The 21847-nt window shown below is 38.0% G+C and overlaps 2 protein-coding genes across 2 annotated transcripts in view; both read right to left on the bottom strand.

The window, feature by feature from the left end:
* Window positions 1-206, bottom strand: part of gng2 (guanine nucleotide binding protein (G protein), gamma 2) — a 30589-nt gene extending 30383 nt beyond the window's left edge. The window contains exon 1 of the mRNA XM_028438844.1: window positions 25-206. The gene's annotated coding sequence lies outside the window, so the exon portion shown is untranslated. The remainder of the gene's footprint in view (window positions 1-24) is intronic.
* An 11792-nt stretch (window positions 207-11998) lies between these two features.
* frmd6 (FERM domain containing 6) overlaps window positions 11999-21847 on the bottom strand; it is a 46503-nt gene continuing 36654 nt past the window's right edge. Inside the window, exons 10-14 of the mRNA XM_028438685.1 lie at window positions 19639-19813; window positions 17080-17388; window positions 15669-15800; window positions 15494-15585; window positions 11999-14444 (exon numbers count right to left, since the gene is read on the bottom strand). Of these exons, the coding sequence (XP_028294486.1) occupies window positions 14157-14444; window positions 15494-15585; window positions 15669-15800; window positions 17080-17388; window positions 19639-19813 (996 nt within the window). The 3' untranslated portion in view covers window positions 11999-14156. The remainder of the gene's footprint in view (window positions 14445-15493; window positions 15586-15668; window positions 15801-17079; window positions 17389-19638; window positions 19814-21847) is intronic.

Raw genomic sequence — 21847 nt, 5'->3', positions numbered from 1 at the left:
AGCAGAAAATGACAGAAACCATACCGCTGTTGTGCTTGAATCTTCTCTTTCTGTGAAGCCAAACACATTCAGTCTAGCAGAGAGGGATCCACACGTTCTCCTCTTCCCTGATCCCTTTCTCTCTCACCCTCACATACACTGATTACATCGACACACACACACACACACATACTGACTCCTCTCTGTATGCCGTTCCCCTTCTCTCTCTCTCTCTCTCTCTCCACCTCCCTCGTCACTGTGTCTCCACCCTTCAACCCAACGCTCAGGCTGCAAGAAACCACCACCCTCCTCCTCATCCTCCTCCTCCTCTTCTTCTTCTTCTTATTTAATTAACAGTATTTTACTTAATTTGTTTAGTGTTTATTATTTTTATTTGTAATATTTCTTGAGCCTCAGTAACGCAAGATAATTTGTCAATTTCCCAATAAAATTTAACACAAAACTGGGGAACCGTGTTACAGTTCTATGTACAGTTCTGCACATATGTAGTTAACAATTATTTAAAATATGTTTCATATAAAGCTTTCCCACATTTTTTTTTTTAAATATAAATTGAGATGTATACTTAGTAATTGAGAATATAATTGTAATGAACTTTATGAGGATGAAAAGTAATTGTGATTTTTTTTTTTTTAATTGATAAAATGTGGGAAACATTTTGTGGTGCAACTACAATGTGGACGAAAACAGCCGTTTTGCATTTCTGTATAATAAGTTACACTTTACCAACAATTAAAAACTGTGCAACTTTGGTTTATACAATTTTAGCCATTTAAATGTGTTTTTTTTTCTGCAAAGCAAAAATACATAAATAATAAAAAGAGAGAGAAAATATATAAAGAAAATGAAAAGAAAATTGAAAAAAAAAAAAACAACAACCTAATTTAAACAATTGTCAAATGAATTTCATAGGTGAGGTCGAGGGTCTTTTCTAAGGAAACAGATATTTAACAAAGGTCCTGTCTGGATTTTCAATAGTCGCCTTTTTATTTGTGAACAGAAAAGGATGAACACCCGAAACTGTTATTAATGTCTATAAACAGAAATGTAATCTAAATTCAGGAAAGCAATTGATGAAAACAAACCAACTGAAACTATGTCAAGAAGAAAAAAAAACTCAAAATTGAAAAATAAATTCATGCATGTTTTTGTAATAACTTTAGCCAGTGTTTCTGATTGTGTTTTGGCTGCAGAGAAGGCACTAGACATTAGCGTACCTTTAGAAACTATTTAACCATACAAGGTCCTGTGGAAGCTGTTGATGAAAAGCTGTTTGGTGTCATTTGTCCAGGCTGTGCTCATGTTGAGCATAAACAATGTTGAACCCTCCTCACATTACTGGAGTAGACATAAATCCAGAGATGTGCTTATTTATAATCTGATTACTATGTTTTATGATCTGCTCTGTTGGTGTCATGCAGCTGTTTAGGGGTTAATAGGCTGGTTTATGAAGTGGTTTTCATCCATCTCAGAGAGGACATGGGCAGATGTTTAATACATGCTTTGCTGCAATTATTATTGTAATTGTGTAATTGATAATTAATTATAGTCATCATGATGTAATTTAAACTGCCAACGTAATTGAAAAAACCTGTTGCTGATGTAATCGTAATTTGATTGTAATTAAATAAAGATATTTGAACAATCTAAGGAAATGCAAAACTGTGGCGCCGTATTACAGTTACATGGCTTACACATACGTAGTGAACAATTATTAAAATATGGTTTATGTTTACCCACGACCTGTCACTATTATTGAAGATCATTTTTAAAAAAAATTGAAATCTAGGATCATACTGACAGAAAAAAGGCTCAGACGCCCACACCAAAAATATTAAAAGCAGTATTTTCATTGATTAGGAAGCCTAACCAGGTGACCAATAGTATTTTACAGCTGTTTTAAGACATGGATCAAAACTGACCCGTTATCATAAGAGATGCTAACAGAAAGCTAACAGAAGAGTAAGATTAACTTCGATGTGGTTCTTTATTAAAAGCTCAGTAATTGTGATTAATTGAATTCAAAATTTAGTAATTGAGAATGTACTTTTAATTGACTTTCAGGGGGAAAATAATATATGTAACTTAATTGTAACTGGAAAAAATGTCAGTCACCGTATTGCTAATTGAGTTGTAATTGAACATGGATAATTGTAGATGTAATTGTAATTAAAAATGTATTTGACCCAAACTCTGTTTTTGCTGTGTTTTCTTACAACTCATTTTTGTTTGCTTTTGTTCCTTTGGATTTGATTCAAACTAAATTTATCATTTTAGATCAAAACAAAAATAAACTATAGGCTTGATGATTACACATGAGCAGGGATGGACTGGCCATCTGGAATATCGGGAATTGTCCCGGTGGGCCGTCAACCCAAAGTGGGCTAGTGTGGTCCGCCACTTATTTTTCTTTAACAAGAGAGTGGAGGCAGACATGTTAACAGGCGGCCAAAAATGGTTCAAAAGTTGCAAAAACATGGAAAAAAGCAGTCAAGAGTGGCTAAAAAATGAGCAAATATGGAGGAACCAGGTGATATGTAATGTTAAAGGGTAGCTTTAATGGGCAAAATGTGGCAAAGAATAGTAAAAAAAAAAAAAAAAAGAGGGCAAAATGCAGCTAACAATAGTAATAATGTGGAACATAAAGAAGCTAAATGTAGGTGAAAAGGAAACAAATAGTATTTATTGGGCAAAAGTTAACTTATTTGGATGAAAAGTGGCCAAAAAAATTCAAGAAAGGACAAAATTTGGGTAAAGGTGTCAAAAAGAACTGGAAAATGGACAAAAAATAGGAAAAACAGCAGTATTTATTGGCAAAGGGTAGCTAAAGTCTACAAAAAGTGTCAGAACTCTTTGAAAAGGGGCAAAAATGGGACAAAGGAAATAAATAAAAAGGGGTTTAAAATGTCCCCCTTTTAATCTTTTCTCTAGAACATGAAAAGCCACATTGAGCATTACTGACTTAATAACAGCTTCTACATGTTGTCGCTGATAATGTACCAGTGGGCTGGTATGGTCACAAAATACCAGGACTGAATATTTGTCCCAGTCCACATGTGTAAAGTCAAAGGGTAAATTAAATGGGCAAAATGTTGCAAACAATAGTGAAAAATGACAAAAATGTGTAACAAAATGTAGGGGGGAAATGAATCAAGTATAGTATTTATTGATATTTATAGCTTTTTTGGATGAAAAGTGGCCCAAGAAATTAAAGAAAGGACAAAAATTGGATAAAAATGTCAAAAGGAAGTTGCAAAAATGGACAATAGCTAAAATCTGAAAAAAAAACTTTTACAAAATGGGACAAAGGAAGTTGCAAAATGGACAAAGGAAATAGGTAAAAAGGCGTTTTAAGGATTCTCGGGGAATAATAATTAAAATTACGACATAAAGGACCACATGTTGAGCATCACTGACTGAATAACGGCTTCTACATGGTGTCGCTGATAATGTAGTGGAATATTTGTCCCTGATCATGAGTTTCTAACACCTCACACGTACAGTATGAGTAATCATTTGCCCTGTGTTGATCACGGCGTGTGAGCACAACAGGACGACGGTCGGTGGAACACGCCTTGTTTACGTTTGAGTGTGAGCACACAAGCTATGAGCGTATCATCATGCAGGCTGAGGAGGGGGGATGGGGGGGGGGGTGATTTCATCTCTGATTTGAAACCATCTGCCTCCTCCAGGCTCCAGGCAGCTGCTCTCGCCCAGCTCGGCCCTGTCCTGATGCCTCATGGGATTTATGGAGAGGTCATCATCAGCTGCTGCTGGAGCCAAACAGTCACCTAATACTCTGGAACAATCAACACACACACATAGAGGAGATAATAATGAGATTCAGCTTGGGCTACAGCTCATTGAGAAAGAGAAACGTAGAGGGTGAAACCAATGGAGAAGGCGATACAGACAACAGGGAATGGATTTCCCCCTCTCTCTCTGTTGCCATGGCGACAGCAGTGGATGGTGGATGACTGATTTCCTGTACAGCTGTGAGAGGGGAAGGAGGTGGAGCTCTGATGACGAGCATCCATGTTTTCTCTGAAATTGTACATTAATCCCTTTGCTATGGATTTATTTATTTTATTTTTTGTATATTATATATAAGAAGTGCAATCTTTTTGTCACGTCTATACATGTTTTGTTCTCGCAAAAATTGAAAATTAAAATTAAAATTGAAGTAATATGTTCTTTATCTTAATTGTGACCATCACCAGCCATTTATAGGGAAGGATAAACCTGACTATTATTAGTAATATTTGAACAGTCAGTCAGATTCATATATATTTTCATAACAACTGAAACCACACTTTAACTTTAAGCCTCAAGTCAACAATATTCCACAAAACAGATTGAAAATTGCCAAATGTGAGAGGCAAAAAAAAAGCTTATTATGCAACTCAAATACCTTTATTACCCCTTTTTGGCCAAACTGGCAACAAGAACCAAACAAAGGGTGAAGGGTGGAAGTAGATTCATGTAGGCATTACTGAATGTTCTACAACTGCTGTTGCAATAAAGCGTGTTCTGCAGTTGTAACATTTTGTTGTGAACATAGCATTAGCATTAGCATGTAGGTACGAGTGGGTTTTCAACAATATTCAAGCTGATTCTAGTCACCAGAAGTTTATCTTTCTGATGGTGTTTGGTGTTTGTGTTTAGCCCTTGTGGTCCTATTTGAGTTTTGTTTATTCTGTTTAGTTTAAGTTCTTGTTTCATGTGTTAACTCTTGTCTTTGTGTTCCAGGTATTTCCTGTTTATGTCTCCTCCTCCCAGTGATGTCAGTGTGTTTGGGTTGTGAATGATTAGCTGCCTCATGTTTTACACTCAGGTGTGGCTCGTTCCCAATCAAGCTTCCTCACTTCTTAACTGTTTAGTGTTTGGACACAGAAAGATTGTCATTGTTACCCTCATTGTGTGATGCTGCATTTTCTCTCCTGTTTTTTTTTTTTGTGCCTTTTTGGATTTGGGTTTTTTTTTGTTTTATAAATAACATGGACTGGATTTATGAACGCTATTTGGAAAGTCAAGCATCCGGGTGAGTTGTGACGTTTCTGCCTAGCAACGCCAGTCGCCATATTTGTTTGGGGTAAAACAACGTATTGACTCCCGTTGTAACCGAAAAGGTTTTACCATGCTGAAGAGCTGTTGTGTCTTTGGTTGTTTGTTTAATGTAATAAAATAATAGATGTATTTTTTTTTTTTATATCATCCCAAAAGAAAAAAAAAGAAAAAACAAAGACTTTCCTTCATAGGACGGATGGGTAAAAACTGGTCTCCAATAACGTCCCATTCCTACGTGTGCTCTCTACATTTCATTACCGGAAAGTGAACAGTTAATAAGATCTGAAATGAGGTTTGAGGATTTTAGGGGTATCTCGGTAGCTTTAGTTTTCATTGTAGATGACTATGTTATATTTATATCCATTGTAGCTCCGTCATGAAGTACGCTGTAATTAATGGTGTGAGAGGACTTTACCATGCTGGTTACTCACTGGGTTCATTTATTAGGTAACTGTAAAGATCTGGGTAAGTGAAAATGGGCCAGTGTTTTTGATTGTTCATCCAAGTGTTGGCTAGGACTTTGTGTGGACACTTGGATATCCCGAGCACTGATAACTGAGCCTTATGTCATCCCCTGGTCTTTTCTGGTTGTCTTTTTTGATAGTTGTATGCCATACTGGGATATAAATCACTCCTGTATTGAAATAAAAATGTTTTTGTCTTTGGACCAACAGGAGGCGGACACACGCAGCTCACGATGCATGTTCTCACACTGTACGAACCAACACTTTGACACATTCTGACTGCTCACACTGTACGTTCATACACGACACGTCGGGGTCTTGATTCCGGAAATGCAACGTACAACTTAAAAGAAGAGTCTGAAGAGTCGCCATTAAAACGGCAAAGAAGAAGAACCTGGAAGTGGAGAGACGCTCACATTTGTCAATTTTACAGCGGTCCAACGGTGTTTGCGCATGCGCAGTGTGAGAGTTTAAGGTAAACCGGTCTGTGTGCAGACTGGAGGAGCGACTGGATTTCAAACATGTTTGATTTCCTTACGACCATACGATTGCTGATCGGGAGTTGGTCGAGAGGTGTTCATTGCTTCTCTTGACCCCGTGTATACTACACGACACACGATTTAGCTGAGACTCGCACAAAATAGACGCACAAGTCGAAAATTGCACAGTGTATGCCTGCCTTTAAGCCTTTTCACACTCTCGGAAATCTCTTTGCACTGTCCTTGCTTCGATACTGCTGCTCTGATTGGCTTTCAAAAGTGCTTGGATCGAATGGAAAGTGGTATCGGCAGAAAGCACTGGTCCTCCCCCAAGTCTGAATATGTTTAATATGAATAATACAAACACTAAAGATTACTGGACTAAAATGACAAACACTGTTAGTTTGGAAATATAAACAGATGGACCGAGCTTTATGACGTTATTACACCTCTTGACCTATGATGACCTATCGGTTGCACATGCGCAGTTTCAGTGTGAAAAGGCTTATTCAGACAGACTTGTCCCAACATGAGCTGACTTGTAATCGCTGTGTTGCAGCAATGCTAACCCTGTTCAAAATCATTTAGATTTTTGAAAAACTTGGATTTTGATTTTAGATAAATCCAATGATTACAACTTCATTAAAACTAATATGATGAAGAGTGGACGGCGGTGTGTCCTGATTGATATTCTCTGTAGTTATTATTGATGTTTGATCTGGTTTATTTCACAGGGTGAGGATTTATCTTCAAATTTGTCACTTCACTGTTAATGTGTTAGACAAAAAAAGGAAGTTGTAAGGTTCTGATGAGCTAAGATGCATATTCTGGATGGAGACCTCACTCTGAGTTTTCCAGTAAAACTCTATTGTTGACGATGTCTTTTCCCGACTCTTAATATGCCAATTGTTTTGCTTTTGATCAGCATGAAAAAGATCTTTTTCTTTTGCCTATTGCCTTGTCTTGTGTAAGTGGTTTCATTTTGTGTATCCACTAAACTGACCTTGACATTCTTAGTTTAAGGCTCGTTGGGACTGAACCAGAGACAGTTTAAGGTTGTTTTTTTTTTTTCCTCCCTCTGTTGGTCAAAGAGAGTAGTAGACACTAACTTGGTTTCTTCTTCTGGTCTTGCTGGGACTGGTTCAGATTGGCTATTTCCAAGTAACTTTTTCGAGTACTTAATAAATGTTCTGTCTTTGACAGATTGAGTCTGTTTCCCATGACAAACAGATTCAAGGGGGAAGGATCTGTTTTTTAACCAGACCAGTAAAGAGTTTTTGTTTAAAACTCCATCACTTTTAGGAAGAGGAACCTCTCTTTTTTCCCCTCTGTGGAAATGTTTCCATTCTCACTATCCAAGCATTGAACCAGTGTAAAGTGCTCTATGTTGTGAGCTGTGTCATCACCTGATACCAGGAAATACGTTTTGGTAATTAGATGTGCATTCATTTAAAACAAATATATACTAATGTTGTACTTTTGCTGAGAGCATCTCATCAAGTCTTTACGAGAAAAGTGTATTAAAAAACATATTTTTGCTTCAAGTAGTTTTGATGAATTTATATTCAAATGTATTTTTATTGTAAGTTTAAAAAAAAAAATTGCATGATTTTTAAGTTTATTTGTAATTGTTACTGATAAAAAAAAACAATGATTTGTTTTCTAAAATGCAGTTGAATAATGATCTTCGACTTTGTCAATCAGGAGTATGCAAATATTCAATCAACTGCATTCAGTTATGAAACATTTTTATTACAACAAAAATACACTCACACATAAATGCCCCATGCTACGAATCCAGATAATTATATCCTGGATTAATCTCTGTTAGCAGGCTTCCACTAACCAAACATTCTCTTGCAACTGTCGATCGCAACACGCTAATTTAGGCCAAGTGTTTTCAGCCTGGGTGACGAAAGGGGCGGAGATTGCAGCGTCTGACCAATCACTACAATGGAGAAAACTGGCAGAGTGAGAGTCTTCAGAGGAGGAACAGCTTATGATATTAAATAAATATCATGAATTTAAATCCATGATGACAGCGAAGAGCAACAGTAGTGCTGTGCACCGGGAGGCGGAGCTTTTAAAATCCACTTCATCACTTGGTCGCGAACGGTGTTTAAGTTTAAAATTATGAATAATTAAAATCCATAATTTAGACCAAAAACAACACTGTTGTTCCGGAAAATGCAGGAATGAAAGAACCCCAGGCACGAAGCTGCTGACACTGTTAATGCATGAAAGCGTGAGATTATTTATCATATTATTGGATCATGAGATATCCCATTAATGGATTAATATCAAAAATAATGTGACGCTTTTACGCATAACAGTCGGTGATTCGCATTCAGATGAAGCTGGTGTTTCGATCCGTATGTGCGGATCAAGTGAAGTCATATACTAATGAAATCATTAAATTAATATAACTTCACCCATCCACACGTACAATCGAGACACAGGCTTCATCAGCTGATTGTAGACCAGTCCATCAGATATAAATCTATGTCTTTCCTTAAGGATGTCATTGGTAAATAAAAGGATTGCAGAGAATATTTAAACATCGATGCTGTGTGGATCTGATATGTCAGATTAGATCCAAACAGTGACGTGTTCACACATCACCTGTTATTGGACGGCTCGCTTTCTACGGAGATTAATTGGTCAGGAGGCGGGACTTTATCACTCGGTAAGATCCTAGCCAGAGCAAAACCTGCTCCCGACCAGGCTCGCCATTCAGACTAAGTTACCATGGTGATTTTGCTCGTAAAACGTTAACGAGCTTCATAGTCCAGCGCACACAGATTAAGTCCTGGAAGTTAGCGCGATAAGATGTCATCTTGATTCGTAACATACCCCCCAAAATGACAACTAAAAAAAACACTGACAAAAACTAAGATATATCAAAAGTCCTCAAAATGACAACGAAAATACACAAAAACCCATTATCTTTGCAGATTAATGCTCAAAATTGTAATTTTTCTAAATGTCGACACGGATGTTGATGATGTGGCCCTTGGATCAGACAATCACATGTTTGTGGCTCCTACTGTGATACAAGTTGAAATCTCTGCAGTACATGCTGTCTGCTAACGTTAGAGACCTTTATTTAATAAAGAAAAATACATTAATCAATAAGAGACTTTGTGAAGGTTACGTTAAGGATAAAGTAAACGTAAATATTTGTTTTTCTTCCAGGGTTTTGTTGTATTCCAATACATTGTTTAACAAGTAGTTTTTGCTTTTATCAAAGAAGGTGAGCCAATACTGTAACCCCCCCCCCCCCTCACAATTATTTGTATTTTTCTTAAGTAAAAGATTATTGTACGTTTACCAGCTGTGCCTCTGATGTATTTTGAGTATGAAGTGTTAATGTTGGTAAAACAGAAACGTGGGAGTCTATTTTGATGAAACACTTCCACCATCTGGTCAAAACTAGAACTACATTATGTACATATGTAACACCAGGGGGCAGCATAAACTAGATACTTTTTCATTGTTCTTCGAGTTTAGTCAAAAGACACCTTATATAGACAAAAGTATTCAGACGAATGTCAGTTTGAACCACAGACAAACATAGACTTTAACATAGCAGCTTCCACTCTTCTTAAAAGGGCTGTTTATATGAAGACAGGAGTGTTTCTGTGGGAATCTGAGAACATTCATGAGGTCAAGCACCGACGTTGGATGAGAAGGCCTGTCTTTATGGTCCTGGCTTTCTGCACTGGGGCACAGTCTTTCCCAAATGGTTTCCACAAAGTTGGAAGCAAAACTTTGTCCAAAATGGAATGCTGATACATAGAGAATAGAGATGACTCTTTACTGGAGCTAAGGGGCCTAAATCATGTTAATCCATGAGGCTAGTGGGCTGTAACCTTCTGATGAATAATAATTATAGAAGATTAAAATAATCTGTGCTGTGTGTGTTCCCTTTGCTGATCTTGGAGGCCATGATTTGGTGATTTACTGTAGGAGTGGACAGACTTTTTAAGGGAGGCTTTTTGTCTCTAAATAAATATGATATAATCTGTTCAACATACTGTATGCTTGTTTATTATTCTTATTGTCTTGGATATGCTGTCAAGTGGAATTTTGCTCCTCGGAATCACTAGAATAGGTTTCTCTACTGCTCAGTCCTGTCACACAGTGAGATCAGCTGCAGACCGCAGGTTGTGCTATACATTATGCAACAGACTGACTTGTTGTGCCCCTACACTTCAGAGCGCACCCTTCGGTCTTCAGGCCAGGGTCTCCTAAAAATCCCAAAAACTCATTTTAAAACCCGGGGAGTTCTAGCGTTTGAGGCTGTGGCCCCCAGACTCTGTAATAACCTTCACCAGTCTCCCCAGTAGATTGACTGTGTGGACTCGTTTAAGAATCACTTGAAGACTTTGCTTTACAGAAAAGCTTTTGGTTGAATTCATTTATTTTTTAACTAGTACTTTTCTTTTTACGATGCTGCTCCTGTTGTTGTAAATTCACCTTTGTTTTATTATTATTATTTATGGTGTTGCTCCTGTTGTTTTAACTTGTCTTCTGTTCTGTACAGCACTTTGTGATTTTTGTCTGCGAAAAGTGCTTCATAAATAAAAATGTATAACTTAAAAATAGCTTCAACACACCTCCTTGTGTGTCTGATATTAAAGATAAAATGGAGAAAACCACAAAAAGAATAATAATGATAAGGAAAAAAATGTAGAAAAAGGTAGGAGTTAAAGCATGGTTTTTCAAACTTGGGGTTGGGACCCCATATGGGGTCACCTGACATCTCTAGTAATTGGTAAAAAAAAAAAAAAAGTACGTGAAGATGGAATAAAATTCTGTTTTTAAAGCTGATATCCAGAATTTCTGAAAAATCTGTATATGATTCTTTTGAAATGTGAAAAAATACCTAACTAGTCTTTTACTATGGTCTACTGCCAGTGGTCATTCATATACATTAATGTATATAAGTCCCTCCTTCGTCCTATAAACCCCTATACAAATGGAAACGATCGCCGTGATCACCCAGCCAATAGGCTTTGACTTCCTGTTTTTGAGACTGTCAAACAAAGTGAACGCGGAACTGTGCATGGAAACGAGGCCGCGCGTCACAACAGCAAACAGGTAAATATGATTTTGGCTCTTACCTGACCCATAGACCTATATCAATGCAACCTTATGTTCCGCAATGCGCGTGCAAAAAAGTAGAGGCGTGGCTTCTGGTAGATTGCATAGGCAGTGGGAGGAAGTGAAGCTGTTGAGGGCGGGACATCGAGACGTCCTCTCAGAAACTCCAGATATCAGCTTTAATTTAAAAAAAAGAAAAATGTTTTTCAAATACATATTACACACAATAAATATCAAATAACTGGATCCTATACTTAAACTTTCTAAAATATAAAACTAATTCAAATAAGACGCAGTATAAAAATATCTAAGGTAGTGCACTTGTCACTTTGTGTACTAATCCTGGCTACTCTGTGTTTATTACACACTTTAATAAACATGATCAAAAACTACTTCTAGAAAAACAGTCTCTGGGGTCACTGGACATTTGTGATATAAAAATGGGGGTCATGACCTGAAACAGGTTGGGAACCTCTGAGCTAATGTAAAATGTGTTTAGAAAAGTACATTAAACGGTGTTTCCTTTTTTTTTTCTTTCTATTCTTCCCCAATGTTTCTATTTCCCAGCCCCCACACCTAGGTGTAACACTGCTAAATCAATTTATTTTATTGCATCATAATGATTGCACTTCTTGTAGTGTTGACCTTTGACAGCATGTGCAGACAAGAGAAAAAAAAAAATAAAAAATTAAACTGTTTCCTTTTATTCACCGTAATGCATGTGTTCTGTATTGGAAACACATAAAACATGATCAATGTTAACATGACTACTACTACAGATCTGTTCAAACTAATGAAGGTGGACGCAGTCTCAAAAACAATATTCATTTTGACAATATATCCACATTGATTAAGTAGGGAAAAAAAACTCAGCTTCCAGCGTTGGTAGATAAATGTACCTATTTATTGAATATTGAGGGCATTAGTACCAAGAAGGCACAAACCAGGCTTCATTATAACATACATTTTTATATTTTTTTTAAACAGATTGACAAAAATCACTAATTTTCTGCACGAAGATCCTTTCACAGAAAGGACTATCACACACTCACACACAAGCACAGAAAGTGTAAGTATGACCTCATACTGAGAGTGGAAGATGATGAATAACCAAGGGATAGTGACTGTATGGCTGTGTACCTTTACACATGCTATAGGAAACAAACGCTGCTGATCTAAAGTAGTTATTTGTGTGCAAAAGTACGTACAAAGATTGTTTTGACATTTAAAGCAGTTTAAAATCATTAAGCATCTTATAAACACCTTGTTTTGCAAAACTTGTTCTTACAGTAAAGGTGACCCATGAGGAGATAAAACTTATCTACTATTAAAAAAAAAAACAACAACAACTTAGTAACGTAAGAGTTGAAAGGTTTTGGCTGAGTGGGAACGATGACTCAGCGGTTAGAGCTGCCGAGCTGTCAGTCTATCAAAACAACAAAATATTGTTGAGTCATCAAAATGTTAATGTCCTGTCAGATACATAGATAAGATAGAGAAACAAAAAAAGTGAAAGTTTGCTGGTGATTTGTGAACATTTTAGGAAAAGTTACAGTTTATAAAATATCAGCTGCGATAAAATGAGAACGACTTGATACTGATCGTCATTATAAAGAAAACTGTGTGCGATTAGATCGACATGAGAGAAAAACAACAATTTTCAGTCATTTTGGGTCTGTCTTCACCTCTGCACATGCACGTACAATGTGACTGATGTGAAAATAACCTCATCTATCATTTTTAAAAACGCTCCGTCAGAAAAAATTAAAACAACTATAGAAAACGAAAATGAAAAACAGTTTTAACACACTTTGTTGCGTTACTATAGTGTAAAAATGTGGTCGTCCTTATTAGTAAACTGTCCTGTTCGACATCCTGAAAATGTTTTTCTATTGTTAACGCTAAGCAAAAAAAAAAAAAAAAAATGACGAAAAGCAAACGAGCAAGTAAATATTGACGTTGGATGATCTCTGTCATCCAGGTACAAAAAAAAAATGGTTTACAAATCTGTGAAATAATCTTTAAATAAATGATTTAGCTATAAAAACAGATACAAAAAAAAAAAAAAATCATCACACTGCTCATTCTGCTCTCCATCACACCACCTGTAGTGTGTTTCGCCCCATCATTGAATCCTAATGAGAGGAAGAAGTTGAAACCAGCCTCTCGGGTTCAGCGCTACACTCCTTAATACTGTCACATGCTGCGTTTGCATACAATAATGCTCGACTCCACACAAAACCGTAGGAATTTATAAAAACGTACAAAAGGCAAAGATGAAACAGACGAGCGAGAAGAAGGATGTACGTGAATGTATGAACGCATGCTTTGCTTTGGCTGACTGTCAACTCGGCTCCATTTTAGCTCCACGTCACAGGAAAACCTTTGTGGCCTCGAGTCACAACACGTACAAACTTACTCGACCTGATCTCTCCAACATTTCACTGAATTAAAAAAACAACAAAAGAATGAAATGAACATCTTTTGGGGAGTTGATGTTGAAAAACCAGCAGATCAAGCTGCAGAAGGACAGCTTTGTGTTCAGATGGCTTAAATACCAGGGTGTGTGATTATCGAGGATTCAACACCTGCATAGTCTTATGAGCAAGGCACGCTGGCTGTGTTCACGTGATGCAAAGGATTATGGGTCCTTTGTCTTTAAACGCCGCAGGAAGAACATGGATCTCGTCATTTGGACTTCTTCTCGTGTCTTTGGTTCGTAGCTCAGATCATGCATGTGACGTGTGCGTGTGTTTTGTATCACTTTGAGGCCGACACAGTGTGTTTAAAGAAAACTGAATATAAACGTTTTCTATAAAAGGATGCAATTCTTTTTGTTTTCTCCTCTATGACTAAGGTCATAATCTGAAGACACGTTCTCTCCAGTCCAGTGTTCACTGTTCATCTCAAAGTACGGAGCTCAGCTACAATCATCAACTGGTTTCCAGTTTATTGATGAGAACAGAAACCGGCCCATTCTCCACTGGCTCCCCAAGAACGTCAATGTTTCTGCAGAAGAGAAACAGCCCTGCTCCAACCATCAAACCACGAACTCTGGGACCTCTTCACTGGTCAGGTCCAGGGAGAAGTACTTGTTGGTTCTCTTAATGGGGAAGGGGTGCTGCTCGCCCATCATGCCGGCACGCTGGTCGGCCAGGCCCTGCTGGCTGCTGTCGCTCAGCTCCTGGGCGCAGCCGAAGGTGTAGCTGTGGGCGGTGTCCTGGCAGAGCTCCGCCCACTGCAGGCAGTCCTTCTGATAGAGCCGGATGTCATCTAGCGACTGGCTGTGACGGTCGGTCGACGACTTGGGCTTTCGGCACGAGGACGTCTGTGAGGAAGACAAACATCGCTACATTATAATCAGGGTTCTCGCCAGCGCTGTTGAGCGTAGAGGCCCCTACGGTGTGGTGTCGCCCCTACGGTGTGATGTCGCCCCCTACGGTGTGTTTCAACCAGCGTAGGGGGCTTTTCTATAGTTTTTCCTTTTTTAATCAGTACCATCATAATAATTGTTGCACAGTTGGACTTCTAGGTGTGCCCGTGTTGTTTTAACTCTTTTTAATCTGCATAACCAAGAAACACATACATCAGCCGCACCGTCTATTTAATACAGGCGATTTGCTCGGATGCTCCCATCTTTACCCAAGGACTCCTGCAGCCACTTAGCTGCCCCCAATTTTGCCTGTGTGCATCCTCTGCTTGGTAACCGTAATCACTGTCCAATATAAACAGTGTAGCTTCAACCAGACTGAGCGTGTAGCAACGCATGAAGTTGCTTGTCATTCGCAATGGATCATTTTACATGTGCGCACACAGATGTGAATACTGTTGGGTTGAAACGTGTTCTAGCTTAAAGAGACAACGGCTTCATTCTGGTCGGACGGGTTCGGACCGTGTTCTCTTGGGTTCAGACTGGGTCAGATCTTCTTTTTAGGCCTGATTAACGCTCTGTGTTCATTCTCCACTTTGTAACATAATCACCATCCAATATAAACAGTGTGCTTCATTTTCTCAAAATTAATGAGTTGGGGGGTGTGTCCATATCAGTCCCAATATTACTGCGGGTCCCACATAATACCTAATTAAATTTGAAAAAGCTCGTCTTGGAATCACCCTTTTCAATAAAATGTTATTTCTTGTCTATTCAGTGTGTATAGAGTATTTATTAATGGAGGACTTATACCTAGCATGAGTAACTCTCTAACTACATTCATTTTGGCTTTAAGGTAAGGCAGTAACAAAAAACTTCAGCTTTACTTCCCAAAATTTGGCCGTCAGAGGGTTACAAATTTCAAAATTCAAGAACAAGACTTTGGAACAATTTTGAAAATGGTTAAACCCAAGAACCAATATTGCCAAAACATGATTATGGTTTACCTGTGGGAGCGACTCAATGCTCTGTCCTCTCATCTTGACGACTGTTTCTGAGGAGCTGGAGGTGGACGAGCTGACGTCTTTTACAATCAGTCCTTTAAACAAAGAACAATGCTTTAGAGGTTACATCACCTAAAGGCCTTAGTAAAAAATAAAGAAAAGCATTGCTAAGGAGTACCTGAGTATCCATTGGTCTGTTCAGGTGACATAGAAAGCATGTCCTCAGTGATGTGGATACACAGCTCCTGATCCAGAACCATCTCATGGAGCTCCTCGTAGTCTTTGGGGTCGTCCACCAACATCTCAATCTCTGCCAAAGCATGTTTAAAATGTCACCACTGAGCAAAGTACAGTTCTTCACAGATTCATCATTAAGTTGATGATTGTCAACCGACTGTCTTCCTTGTAACACGTGGTTTTGCCAAAACAAATCAATTGAAACAAAATAAACCACAAGATAAAAAGTTGTCTTCAAAAATATTGTAACTATTAACACACCTTTGATATAGTTTTACTGCCATAAGATCATTACATCGATTCCCAACAACGACACGCTAACGTTAGCTTGCCAAGCTGCACCATCTTGGCTAACGCCAGGTAAAGCAGCAGGTGACAGGAGACGTTTAATGAGGTCACACTCTGACCTGGTTAAAGTAGGAAAGCTTCAATGTTGCGCAATTTGCATAAAACTCTCTCTAGCCGCCATCGTCTCACTTGAATGCACACTGTAGTTTGTGCATTGATCATTTCATAAAGATCTTGTGGTTGTGTTTTTCTTATGTTGCTTTATATATATCTCATATACTGTACGTAGATGACCAACTATCTATTAATTAAAATCCAAAGTTGTCTAGTCTTAATTAAGTACTTAATTAAGTCTCTTATATTGTATCATAACACTAACTAAGCTAACATATTGTATCAGAATGTTTAATGCTAACTAAGCTAACACATTGTATCAGAATGTTTAATGCTAACATATTGTATCATAATGTTTAACGCTAAATAAGCAAACATGTGGTATCATGTTGAATGCTAAATAAGCTAATGTGGTGTCATAATGTTCATTGCTAACATATTTTAGCATAATTTTTAATGCTAACATATTGTATCATAATGTTTAATGCTAAATAAGCTAACATGTGGCATCATAATGTTGAATGCTAACTAAGCTAACATAATGTATCAGAATGTTTAATGCTAACATATTTTATCATAATGTTTAATGCTACATAAGCTAAGAGACAAATGTTAATTTATCGTATGCTTTGAGGCTTTTCAGATTGGTCTGAAATTCTCTTTGTTTTGAAAAAAAAAAAAAAAAAAAACTATAAAGTAGTCCACACTTACTGACACCATATGAAAGTTAATTCAGCTTTGAACCAGAAATATATCTAATCTTTTGTTATTAGCTTAGCTTTATTTAGAGAGTAAACAAGACTTATTTAAGCTAAACTCACACAATGCTCACTGTGAGTAAAAGTTGTTTTGTGATTATGGAATTACTGAAATCTGCTGCTACTGTTGTGCTCACGTCATAAATAATGCTGAAAGTCGATAACCCAGCTGAGCGTATTATCCACTCCTACCATCATCGTCTAGGATACGCTCCTTCCCGCTGCTCTCGATGCCAGACGTGTGTGAGCTGCCGTGGCTGGTTGTGGATGAGCTGCAGGTGCGCAGGGGCCTGTGTGGGGCTTGACTTGGCGCTCTGAAGCTGTCCGTCTCGATGCCTGAGGTGTGGGAGCTGCCGTGGCTGTTGGTGGAGTGGCGAGAGAGACGCTTGTGATGGGAGAGGCTCCCCGCGCTGCTGCCGCTGGCACGCGACCGTTTGTCCAGGTGATCCATGTCCAGCTCAAGAGCATCGCTGATGTACGATTCCCGATACTGCTTCTTCTCTGGGATCAAAGGAATAGACACTTGTTTAATTATAAACGTGCATATTCAGGGTTTCACACGCATTCATTTGTGTCAATTTAAACATATTTAGTATTTTATACTATATCGTGTATTGTTGAAATAATAAATAAATATTTTCTTTTTTGAAGCAGAAATATTATGTATGCAACATTAATGCTTTCATTTTAATGAGTTTGGTAACATTCAGAGCCTACTGGCACTAATAAATGGCATAACTAATAAGTTTTCTCATTTTCGGTTTCGGCCAAGAATTTTAAATTGGGTGCATATCTAGTTTTCATTAGGGGTGGGTATTGCCTGACATCTGGCGATACGATTCGTATCCTGATACATAGGTCGTGATACCAGATATCCCGATAATTGTGATATATTTTTATATACATGACTTAAGAAACAACTAATCTGTAAATGTCTACACCTTCATGAGAACATTATGTATGAAATATATTTTATTGGCATATTTTACACTCAAAACATTGGCTTTAACATGCCACGTGTCAACAACTTAAAATAAAAAAAATAACATACAATCTGCCTGTGGCTTTTAAACCAACTTTGACTTTAGTACAACATAACTGAGGTATATTCCTAAAACAACAAATAAATGCAGAAAGTTAGAATTTTCTTTTTAGATTTTATTGAAAAAACACAAGCTGGTCAACATGCCCAGGTTTCAGAGCATACAATGTCTCCTGCAGTGGAAAAGACTTTCCTGGTTAAATAAAGGTTGGAGAAAAGAATCGCACAACGTAATATCGCGATGTATCGCCAAATCGATTTTTTCACAACACCCCTAGTTGTCATGAAGAACTCTCAGTACAAATATGTGGGCAAACCAGTCCAGAAGTTGGAACAGCTCAAACTTATGTCATATTAACCTGTATATAAATATAAACTCAACATACGCATAAATGTGTCGAGCTGCTGCTGCGTTACCTCATTTCTTTATTTAACCTCATTATTATTATTATTATAATCTTAAAGTGTTTCTTTATTGAAGTATATTTCAGTTAATTAAATGTATTTATTTTAAGTTGAGTGTATTTCTAACTTGTTTTTCTTTATTTTATTTTTTTTTTGCGCATGCACATGTACAATTTCCCCCCAAAACCGACCACCACAAATAAACTCTGGCCCTGTGGGAAACACTGATGTTTAAAACTTTATGACACATTACATTACTTTTATACCACTATAAAAAAATCCAGTCCACATGGTATATGCATCTAAATATTTAGGATTTTTTTTAAAAAGTTTTTTCTGTCGTTCAAGATAAAACAAACTACAGCTGATCAGCTGTTTCCTGTAAACTCACTGAATCAGTTTTCAGATTAGACCTGGGCAATATATCGAGATTTCTATTTTGGCAATATAGAAATTTAAAATATCGCTTACATCGATATATTTTTTATTTTAAAGCTTATTTTGTATTAAAATACTTGTTTTAGGAGTCGCTGTTTTTGCTACTTCTCACAATAGCATGAAAAGCACAGTTAGATGGATTACTGAGTGTGTCCTAACACAGACCTTCCCCTTAACAAGATAAACTACAGAACTCACTCACACGTGCTGTCCCTTATATAAGAAAAGCCACATATTGTGCAGCTGTTTGGTAATTTATTAAGTAGTAACATTTATTAACAAATAATTGTCTTTCTGATAAGACTATGAGTTAAAGATATCGAAATTTATATTGTATATCACCATTTTTAAAAAAAATATCATATAAGTTATGATCCATTATCACCCAGCTCTAAGTAGAAGTGTTTTAAACAGCCGATATATCGGCTATCAATCGATACATGAAATAAGAACATACATCAGTTACATATTGTAGCCCGACTGATTAATTGTCCGAGCTATTGACCGATTAATCGGTAATAGCTAAAATCGGCCCCATTTATCAGCCTTACTGATTAATCGGTAAGTCTCTAGTGTTAACCATTGTGGTTAATAAATGTGCCTGTGTGGCATTTTGCATCAGCAAATTTAACCCTGAATTATCTTTCTGGACTATTAAGGTAAAAATATCTAGATTAATATCGTATATCACCATATTTAGAAAAGGTATATAGATATGAGTTTTGATCCAAATCGCTCAGCCCTATTTCAGATCATTCATACCTAGAGTATTTCTAAAGTGTTATTACAATACGTTACCATCTACTCTTTTATTCAGTAATATTAAACCAGAAGAAGCTAAATTATGGGATGTTGCTGCTGAATACCTTCGTTTTCCTCCAGTCGACGGACTTGTTTGAGGACAGGCTGCAGGTTCATGTAGAGCCGGTGGCTGTTGCTGAGCAGCTGCAGGAGGTGTCGGGAGCGCAGAGGACAGCCTGTGTAGTAGATGAGTTTACGAGCCGATGGTAGACCGTCAGGCAGGATTTCAAACTTCTTTCCCTGAAAGAGGGAAGAAGGAAAAGACGGGGCATGAACGTGGGTCATGGCTGTGTGATTTATGGGAGTCAATCAGAAAGAAATGGAAATGTATGACTGGTTGCCAGAAAGGCCTGAAGGCTGGCATCATCTATCTGTTGGTTCATGTATCTGCTCCTTTATTCCTCCTGCAGACACTGAATCTCAGACTTTTTCGGGACTTCTGATGTCCTACAGAGACAACATGTTGGCCAGATAAATGGAAAAAAAAATCTAAAATGGTGGGTTTAGGATTCCTCTCCCACTTCAAAACAGCTGTTGTCAGCGTCAACACAGACTAAACAATTCAAGACTTTGGAATTTTTCCTCAACAAGTCACTTTAAAGCAGAACTAAGTAATATTTTCATCATAATAAATCCTTCTCGTAGTCCCTGTGAGGGTAATACAAGTGTTTATGGGGTGATTGGGTGGTCTTTCATCTCTCCCTGCTGTCTCTGGCCAGAAAACCCCACTTGCAACTTTCCCTGCCTCCAACCGTACCAAGATGTACGGCTTTACGGCAGCCCAATACAAACTAATGCTAGATAATGACCAGCCCCGTGGCTGCACACAGTTGTCTACAAATTCACTTTTCTCAAACTTATATCATGGCAGAGCCAGCAAAAAAAAGGCAGAGAAAACCTTTGTCCGAGAAACGGAGCAACTCCATGCAGTGACAGCTCAGCAGCAACACGCAGTAATTGCACTGTCGTTGCGGCAACCGGCACGCACACACACTCACAACCCAGCGCTCCATCGGGCAGCACACACACACAAATATCCATCTATCCATCAATCCATCCATTTTCAGAGCCGCTTTGTCAGCACACAAACATATCACACACATTTCCACACTACCTTCCGTATTACTCCCACATCATTCATTTACTTTACTTGTCTCTCTTCCTCATACTGTTCACATGGTCACATGGGACTATATGTGTGAAAGTTAGTGTCACTGTTGTATTAGGATTTTTCAGTGATCGGTTGCTACCGTCTTGGGAAAGCAAAGGTGCACATGTAGCTATGGGGTGGGGCAGGCGGTGGGGGGGTGCAGAGTTTTTATGACAGTGACAAAACCAAAAGGGACCTATAGGCGGAGCACTAAGCGCAAGTTACTTAGTTCTGCTTTAAGTAGGCTTTGTGTTCGACGTGGACATGTATGTGTGGTTCACATTTATCTCTCCTGCTGCTTTTAGGAAGCTGTAGCTACACAGAGTCTAAGCAGGACATCAACTGCAGTGTGTGCATGTAAAGAAGATTACTTAGAATGTGCAGCTCCAGTCATCCTGTATTTATGTAGATTTTTCATAAAATCAGTTGAGAAAAATTATAAATATTTGGATTTTAATATTTACACTATTACAAATATTATTATTACTATCAAAATAATAGCAGCTTTGGGGCTGGAGGAGGGTCTTCTACTGATTCATAGATGTTGGAAATGAACAATCTGAGGTCAGAAGCTGAATTGTTTGGTTTCAATTCTGGTATACGTGACTTTCTGACACAAAATGCCTCCGCAATTGACGTATTGTGCACCCCTGCCATAGAGCCTTAGTTCACATGCTGTATGAACATGATCAACTCATCTAATATCGATGAGAAACTTTCTATTTCTGTGATAGAATAACTTTCCCCAGGCCACACAGAGTGAAATGTGTCTGTGTCAGGCCACTGTCCAACAACAAGATGTTTGGCCCAATCCCACAGCGTATTTATATTAGAACACATTTGGTATTCTTTACAGCGCTGATTCTACACATCACAGGAGAGAAAACACAACCATTGCCACCTACAAAGAGGTAAACTCCCTCAAAAGGCCGAAACCCAAACCAAAAAATCCACCAAAAAGAATCCTGAGAACATCTGGTGTTTATTGAGCCACACACTGATTCTCTGCTGTCTCCAGCTGGCTGGCTCCTGCAGTGGTGTTGGATGACGTGAGTCGTGGGTGGGGTGGAGAAGAAAGCCTGTTATTCAGCAGAAGGGTGGGACGGAGCTATGAGAGGCTCTTT

The sequence above is a fragment of the Gouania willdenowi genome, chromosome 22 (assembly GCF_900634775.1).
Source record: "Gouania willdenowi chromosome 22, fGouWil2.1, whole genome shotgun sequence".
Lineage (NCBI taxonomy): Eukaryota > Metazoa > Chordata > Actinopteri > Blenniiformes > Gobiesocidae > Gouania > Gouania willdenowi.
This window is presented reverse-complemented; position numbering and strand designations above follow the sequence as displayed.